The 8,667-nt window shown below is 44.2% G+C and overlaps 1 protein-coding gene across 11 annotated transcripts in view; it reads right to left on the bottom strand.

Moving 5' to 3' along the window:
- The window catches only part of BCL2L11 (BCL2-like 11 (apoptosis facilitator)), a 44,187-nt gene that overhangs the window by 31,856 nt on the left and 3,664 nt on the right, over positions 1 to 8,667 (bottom strand). Inside the window, exons 3-4 of one of the 11 annotated variants that reach the window (XM_014542713.1) lie at positions 5,093 to 5,103; positions 1,655 to 5,042 (exon numbers count right to left, since the gene is read on the bottom strand). The exons of 9 other annotated variants lie outside the window; for them this stretch is intronic. In XM_014542713.1, the coding sequence (XP_014398199.1) occupies positions 4,911 to 5,042; positions 5,093 to 5,103 (143 nt within the window). In that variant the 3' untranslated portion in view covers positions 1,655 to 4,910. Of the gene's footprint in view, positions 1 to 1,654; positions 5,104 to 8,667 lie in introns of those variants that run through there. One more of the 11 variants, XM_014542724.1, reaches the window with a different exon arrangement.

The following is an 8,667-nucleotide window of genomic DNA, read 5'->3' as shown; positions in this document are numbered from 1 at the left end:
CCCCCCCCCCCCCCCCGTTTCTCCCCAGCAGGATTTAATAGGGGCTGGGGAGCTGAGTGTACGCCCCAGGCAGACACAACGGAGCAGTGCAACGAAGGACCAGCGAGGCTGAGGCGGGGAATCTGAACTTCCGCCTCACCTGGCAGAAGCAGGCCAAACATTTAGAACTGAAAAATACAATTAAAAAAACCTCACTGGACGGGCTCAGTAACAGAGTAAAAGTGACAAAGGACAGAAATCGGTGGACATGAGAGCAAACTGACAGAATTTACTATCAGAACAGAGAGAAAACATAGTGAAAAAACACAGTCTAGGGACCTGGTATAACCAACTACAACAAAATCCCCAAAGAGCGAGAAACTGAAACTGTTCGAAGACATAATGGCTAAAAACTTCCCAAACTTGGCACAAAACATAAAACTGCAGATTCAAGAAGCTGAGTGAACCCCAAAAAGGATAAACCCAAGGATATCAAGGGTAAGACATCATAACTGAATTTCTGGAAACTAAAAGACAAAGAAAAAAACCTTGAAAGCAGCCAGACAGAAATGACACATTACTTATAGGACAACAATTCACAGAGGGAAGATTTCTCATCGCAAACTGTGAAGGCCGGAGGAAGTGACATGTTTTTCAAGCACTGAAAAGCAACAACAAAAAGCTGTCAATGGCAAATTCTATATCCAGTGAAAATGTCCTCTAAAATAAAAGGGAAATGAAGACATTCTCAGATGAAGGAGAACTAAGAGGGTTTTTGCCAGTAGGCCTATCACTAAAGAATGACCAAAGGGCCCTAGATGGGTGCTCAGTGGTTAGAGTATCAGCCCTCAGAGTAAAGGGTTGCAGGTTCAATTCCAGTCAAGGGCACGTACCCTGGTTGTGGGCTCAATCCCTGGCCCCCGTTGGGGTGCGTGCGGAAAGCAACCGATCGATGTGTCTCTTTCTCTGTCTCTCCACCTCCCTTCCACTCTCTCTAAAAGTCAATGGAAAAATATCCTCAGGTGAGGATTTAAAAAAAAAGAAAATGAGCAAAGGAAGTCCTCTAAACAGAAATGGTAACAGGCTTACAACTCCAGGAAAAAAAATGGAATGGGGAAAAATGGGAGTAGTAACAACAAACTAGTCTACTTCTTGTGAGCTTCCTAAATGTACATGGAGGAAATAGTTAAGACAATTGTATCTGAAAAGTGGGGCAGGTGAGGGGACCTGGAGGAAAGTAAGGTGTCTACACTACAGCTGAAGTTAAAACATGTTGATACCACTGACACCAGTGGATTACGTAAGTTACATCTGTTTATTGTAATATCTAGAAAAACCACTAAAAAACTAGAGAGAGTCATATATTTAAAAACACTATAAACAAATCAAGATGGACTCTTAAAAAATGTTCAGACCCACAGTAAGGTTTAAAAAAGGAGACAGAGGAAACAGAGAAACAGAAACAAAAGCAACAGAAAGATAACACAATGGCAGAGTTAAGCCCTAACATATCAACAATTACCTTAAATGTAAATGGTCTAAATACAGTATTTAAAAGACAAAACTGGCAGAGTAAATAAAACAAAGTTATGTAAAAATATGCCGCCCACAAAACCTTACTTCAAATACAACACATGTAGGTTGCAAGTGAAAAGATGGAGAAAACTACACCATGTAAACATTAACACAGTTGTTTTTTTGTTTTTTACAAAAAGCAGGAGTGACTACATCAGTATCAGGTAAAGAGGCTTTTACAGCAATGATAAAAGGATCAATTAAGCAGGAAGACAGGACGATTCTCAGCACCAGACAGTGTCTCAAAACACATGAAGCAAAATCTGATGGACTTTAAAGGAAAAAGACAAATTCACCCTTATAGTTGGTGATTTCAACACTGCACTCACAACTGACAGAACTACTAGACAGAAAGTCGGCAAGGAAGAAAGGGGCCGGAGGCAGAGGAAGAGTGGAAATTGGTGGGAAAATAACCAATAACTTAAAACAACTTCTAATGAAAGTGAGAGTCAAAGCAGGACTGCATCTGAGCACCAAGAAGATGACAACCAAGACTACAGAAGCAACACACACCTTCAGCCTAGACAACGAAGACGGAAATTGTTATACACTTTGCTCACCTTGTGTCAGTCATCCGTTTAAATAGAAATTGCAGCCAGGAAATCAAGAGAAGGCTGAGACCAGGAAGGGCAGCGATGGGAGAATTAAGAAAGATCTTCAAGGGCAAAGATGCGTCATTAGAGTCCAGGCTGAGACCATCCACGCCCTCGTATCCCCAATCAATAGGTACAGACGCAAAAGCTGGACAGGGAAGAAGGCTGACGGAAAACAAGGAATTCATCTGAAACACGGTGTTGGAGGGGAGCTCTATGGTTACCCTGGACCACCAAAAAGATGGACAAGTGGGTCCTAGAGCAAATTAAGCCTGAAACGTCATTGGAGGCACGTATGACAAAGCTGAAGCTGTCCTACTTCAGGCACATCAAGAGAAGGCAGGCTCTTTGGAAGACAATAATGCTGGGAAAAACAGAAGGCAGCAGGAGAAGGGGAAGGCCACATACGAGAAGGATAGACTCCATTAACAAAGCCACAGGCCTGAGTCTACAGCTGCTGGGCGGGGCTGCCAGTCTAGGACACAGAGGACATCGCTCATTCGTGGAGTCACCAGGAGTCGGAGACAACTCAACTGCAGTAACACACGTACACGTACACACACACACACACGCACACACGCACACAATGTATGAAAAAAATTGCCCCGACCAAGTAGAGTTTGTCCCAGGCATGCAAGGTAATTAATGCTGAGAAGCAAGCGATGTAATAATGCACCTGAACAAAGACTCACATTAAGTAAACTCATATGACCATATCAACTCATGCAAGAATAAACATTTTACAAAATCTAGCACCCTTTCCATCCATGAAAAAAACAACTCAGTAATCAAGAAATAAAGAGAAACTTCATCTTTTTAAAAAGCATCTACAAGATTCCTATAGTTAACCGGGTACTTAATGGTTAGACTAGAAGTTCTCCTTCTGTGACTGAGAAAAAGGCAAGGATGTTTGCTCTCACCACTCTTACTCAACACAGCACTACGAGTCCCCGCAGTGCAAACAGAAATAAAATGCACAGAGGTCAGAAAGGAAGAAATAAAATTGTCTTTATTTGCAGATTACATGACTGTCAAGATAGGATGCCCAAGAAATTTACAAACAAAACCTTTAGAATTAATGAGTTCAGCAAGGCTGCAGGACACAAGATCAACACACAAAAATGAATTACATTCCTATATACGAAAAGTGAACATGTGGAAACAAAAATTAAAAATACAATACCACGAATGACTGCTCCAAAGTAAATGAAATCTAACAAAACATGTGTAAGACTTGCATGCTGAAAATTATAAAACCTACAGACCTAAATACTTAGAGAAACCTGTCTGTGTATGGATTGGAAGATGTAACATACTAAAGATGGACATTTGCCCCTAAACTGATCTGTAGTTTTAACATAATTCCTATCAAAAGCCCAGCAGTGGTTTTAAAGGCACAAATAAGCTTAGTCAAGAATTTACACGAGAAGGCATAGGGCACAGGCTAACCAATTTTGGAAAATACTGAATAAAAAGTGAGGCGTCACTCTACTACCATGGCCTAGCATATAACCACAGCAGTAATGGCGGTGTGGTGTTGGCGGAGGACCACAAAACAGAATCCTGAAACAGACCCACACAAACGTGCCCACTGATTCTGACAAAGGTACAAAAGCAGTTAGACGGACAGTGGATAACCTTGTTAAGAGACGGTGCTGGAAAGAACAAACACTGGTCTAAACCTCACACCTTACACACAAATTAATTCAATGTGAATCACAGATCTAAATGTCATTCGCAAACTACAAAACCTTTAGAAAAAAGAGACGAGGCGAAAGTCTTTGGGACCTGGGGCTTGATGAAGATTGCACACCAGAAACATGACCCGTGAAAAGAAAAACCGATGAACTGGGCTGCATCGAAAGTAAAAACCTTCGCTCGATGAAGAGGGTGAAAGACAAGCTACAGGTCTTTGACAGACCCACAGGAACACTGGTGCACCCACACTGTGGGGTACTCCTCAGGTATGACCACCAAGCCACCACTGGCACACAGCTCTCGGGTGGATCACAGGAATGTCGCCGAGTAACAATAGCCAAACCCAAAAGCTCACGGAGAGTGTGATGCTATTTCTACAGCACACGTGAAATGACAGGGTAGGTACGTAAAACAGATCAGTGTTTGTCAGCGGTCAGGGACCGGGAGGGAGGAGGCTGTGGCTATAAAAGCCCAAGAGTAGGCTTGGGATGAAGCGACTCAGGATCTTGATCGTGGCGGTGGTGACACAGACCCATGTGTGTAACAAATCACACTGAAGTTAATACACACCCACTGGTAAAATCGGAACAAGGTAGCTGGATTCTACCAAAGCCATTTATGGGCTGTGGACACTATAGTGCTATGCAAGGCATTGTCACGATGGGAAATTGGGTAAAAGTTACACAGGCGCACTGCATTATATTTTACAAGTGCATGGGAATCTATAATTATCTCAAAATAAAGGGTGTTTTTAAAAAAGATATAAACTGTCTACACAGTTATCAATCACTAAATTTTATTTGGAACCAGTAAAGAAAACTTTCGTCACTTTCTATCCCCTTCGGGACCTACAAAGAGTCTACACTAGTGAAGGCAGGATCTGAGTCTTCACAAAGCAGACTATCCCAGGCTCCAGGGTGGCCCTGAGGGGCCCGAGGAACCAAACCATCCCACCTTCCACCTTTTCAAAGCCTGCATGTACCATGGGTTTAAAGAGGTAAAATGAAATGCATACGCCTATGCTTATGAATACTTAAGATGTTTATAAAATGAGGTTAATTACTTTCACTCTCCTAAGTCAACAAAAGCCACCAGAGGAGGAAGTTTCATGGAAATGATGTGATGTGAGTGGGAAGAGTCAGGTCCGGCTGCTAAGGCACCACGGCAGAGGCCGGCTCCTCCGTCTGCAGGGCCCGCCCGTCCAGCTGGCACACAAAGCCAGCCCCGGGTCGCATTTGACATTCTGCTAGTAGCCATGCTTAAAAAGTAAAAAGAAACACGTAAGATTAACATCAAAAGTACATTTTATTGAATGGCCAACACACACATGAAAAGATACTCAACATCACTAATCCTTAGGGAAACACAAATCAAAGCCATAATGAGATACCACCTCACATCCCTCGGGATGGCTACTGTCAAAAAACCCAAAATAACCCATGTTGGTGAGGATGTGGAGGAACTGGAACCCTGTGCACCTGGTGGGAATGTGGCAGCCACATTCCTCAGAAAACTGAAACCAGAACTACCCTATGACCCAGCAATCCCACTGGGAACATGCCCAAGAGAAATGAGTGCAGGATCTCGAAGAGATATTTGCACACCTTTGCTCTTAATGGCATTATTCATGATAGTCAAGAGAGGGAAGCAACCCAAATGCCCAGCGACGGATGGATGGCTAAAGAAAATGTGGTCTCCACATACCATCCAGCCTTAAAAAGGAAGGAAATTCTGACACAGCTACAAAATGGATAAACCTTGAGGGCATTATGCCGAGTAAAATAAACCAGCTACAAAAGGACAAATTCTGTAGGATCCCATTTAATGAGTAAGTTTTGAGAATTGGTTGTGCAACATTGTGAATTTACTTTTAACACTACGGAACTGTACACTTAGAAAAGGTTAAGTTGATAAATTTTATGAGATTTTTACCCCAATGCCTTTTTTTTTTTTTTTACATTTTACCCATTGTTTCCAAAATATCTCAACATATACTAGTATGAAAATGACTGGGCTATTATTTCACCCTCTTGTTCATGTATAAGCCTGAAATTCCCATGTGAACTGACACTGACAGTACATCTGACATGGACTAGTCCTGCCTGAAGGTTCAATGCCACCTGGGCTCCCTGCCAAGCCTGTGCTGAGCTAGACCTTCCCTGTCACCACTACGTATCTGGAGGGTCTTTTCCTTGGACAGGTGACTGTTCTCAGGCAGCTCTTTGGAAAGGCTATAGGCAAAGCCTGAAGGCCTCTGAACGTCTCCTGAGCATCTGTCTCCCCCTGCCAGGCCCTCAGGATCTGCAGAACAACGTGCCTCCTCTCCTCAGAGCTCACACACTGAGAGGGGCGCGAGCAGGACCCTGCAGGACACAGAGAACACAGATCCAATGTGCAGGGGAGGAGTGTGAATGTGAAGTCATTTACCCAAGTGACTCGTGGGAGTGAATCACCAGCTTTCACCCTTATCCTCACCTTTCTCAACTCGTACTTTCAACAGTACTGACTACACCTTCAAAGCGTGACTCTGTACAGCATTTAGTGCACGATGCGTGTGAAACACATCTGGTGAAAGTGTGCGCAACAGGAAAGGCACTCAGCCACCAGCAGCCGTCAGCGGCTTTGATTAAAATCATCACTCTTCCCTGAGAGAGCATCTGGCACTTCATCCTCCCGGGGTGAAAGGAGACTAAAACTTGGTCAAGTGAAAAGTGATCTCCCACAGATATTCTTTGAACGTAGCATCAGAAAACGACTCCGAGATGTGGAGGAAAACATGAAGGTGTTGCTAGCTGCTGTGTGTCCCACACAGAAGGCACTTTCTCAGTAGAACAAGATGCAGGAACAACACTAATATATGCTGTTCTCCACCCTGTGTCTCTGAGCAAAAACCATCTACGGACATGGGTGCCCCTGGCTAAGGAGAACCCTCCCATAACCTCACATTCGTGCCCCGCTGGTGGAAAACGACCACAAAGACGTCTTTGTGAAAAACGTATTTTGCAATACATTATCAAAAGCTTCATTGACAATCTTAATGGATGTGGTTGAGTAAGGAACAGTGAATATGGCCCTAAAGAAAAGAACCAAGTCTACCAACTCAGCAAATGTCAGTGGCCTTCAGGAACCGAACTATTTCACCAACATCCAGGAAAACGTTCTGGACCACAAAGATGTGATTCCATGGGACGGACCCTCCTATCTAACTGTCCTCTTCTCCCATCAGCCCCCAGAGCCCCCCACCCCCGCTCAGCCCCTCCTCAGCTAATCTCCCAAAAGCTAATCCTGAAAACTTACCTTGGTATGTTAACTTCAGACAAACTCTTTATAACTCATCATTTAATCCCATGCATTCTGTTACCACACCAATCTACTGAAGTGTCGTTACTATGAAATTACACCTCAGGATCCATCACTGTACTTCCAGGTATAACCACAACTTTGCTTAATAACTGAGATTGTGATCTCTGAGGCCCTCCATCTGTCACCTCAAGTAACGGTGCGAAGACCTTACAATTAGCTTGCTAAAGAATATGTCACAAAAAAAGCCATCATGCCACCCTTACACTAAAAAGTACACTAACTGGCCCATACCTGGTTAACAGGGAGAAGAAACTATTCCTGCGCATTAAGCCACCACCTGCAGAGACTGGTTTGGTCTGCAGTGAAACACTGTAACAGCGTCTGAAGGCTCCTTAAACGCATAGGTTGTGAAACACACACTCCACTGAGCCCTGTGAATTCACTTAGTGAGCAAGAAAGCTGTGGGTTCATGTACTCAGGATTATTTTCATGGGCAGAAACACATTTGCAAGCACCAAGAACTTCTAAGGTTGAAATGAGTTCAGGAGCCGTACCAACAGCAATAACGAAAGGAACAGCAGTAATAAAATGTCTGGCTCCTTCTCCTGAGGAGGGGTCCTAATAAGGCACGGTGGTCGCGTGGTGCCCTGGGGGATTGGTCCCAGGACTCCTGTGGACACCAAAACCCATGGACGCTCCAGTATTCGCATGCAGGTGACAGCAAGGTGTGCCTGTGCATCACTTCACGCACACGGATTCAGAGCCACGTTCGGCACACGCAGCAAATTCGAGTTTTGCTTTTGGGAACCTGCTAAGTTTTTCTCCCGACTCAGCCCCCCAAATACTTTCCATCTACAGTTGGTGACTCCTCCCTGCATATGAAACCTGTGGATACAGAGGGCCGACTGTATCACTCAGCATTAGCACGAGACATGCAGGCAAATGTAGCTGCTGCTGTTTTCGTCATTTGTGCCTGCCACGCCCCCAGCGTGCACATCCTCTGACAAGTGACCAACCCTCTAAGCCTAGAGGGTTTTTCTCTGTCTGTGACATGGGGACAGACCTGCACAGTGCTCACCTCCCTGAAGGTTATGAAGACCAAGACCTACAGAATTTGCAAATCCAGATTTGTCATTGTCTTCTAACAGTTATGACTCTCCTCTGGTGACTTTGTGTCACTTAAGTTTTAACAGAATCAATACTCAATTTCTTAATCGATAACGCTGCCAACCTGCTCGTATCTGGTCAAAGCAGGAAAGACTAATCTGGAGCAGAGGTAAAGGAGAACCAGCTGAACCCTGATGAAGAAACGAGCCTTTCCCATCAGTGGGGGACAGCGATTTGAACCCACACACTCACCACGCCCTTGCTGCCTGGACTCAAAGTCACAGGCCAAGGGGGAAGGGTCTAATCAAGCTTATAGCTGCCGATGTCTAAACATCGGGACATCTGACATCAAATCTGCATTCTTGCATTATCTTACAAGAAGGCCTACCAACTGAGACCACACCCCAGGGGG

This window comes from Myotis brandtii, unplaced genomic scaffold, assembly GCF_000412655.1.
Source record: "Myotis brandtii unplaced genomic scaffold, ASM41265v1 scaffold1085, whole genome shotgun sequence".
NCBI classification, from domain to species: Eukaryota; Metazoa; Chordata; class Mammalia; order Chiroptera; family Vespertilionidae; genus Myotis; species Myotis brandtii.
Note: the sequence above shows the minus strand (reverse complement) of the source record. Positions and strands in the feature narration are given on the sequence as shown.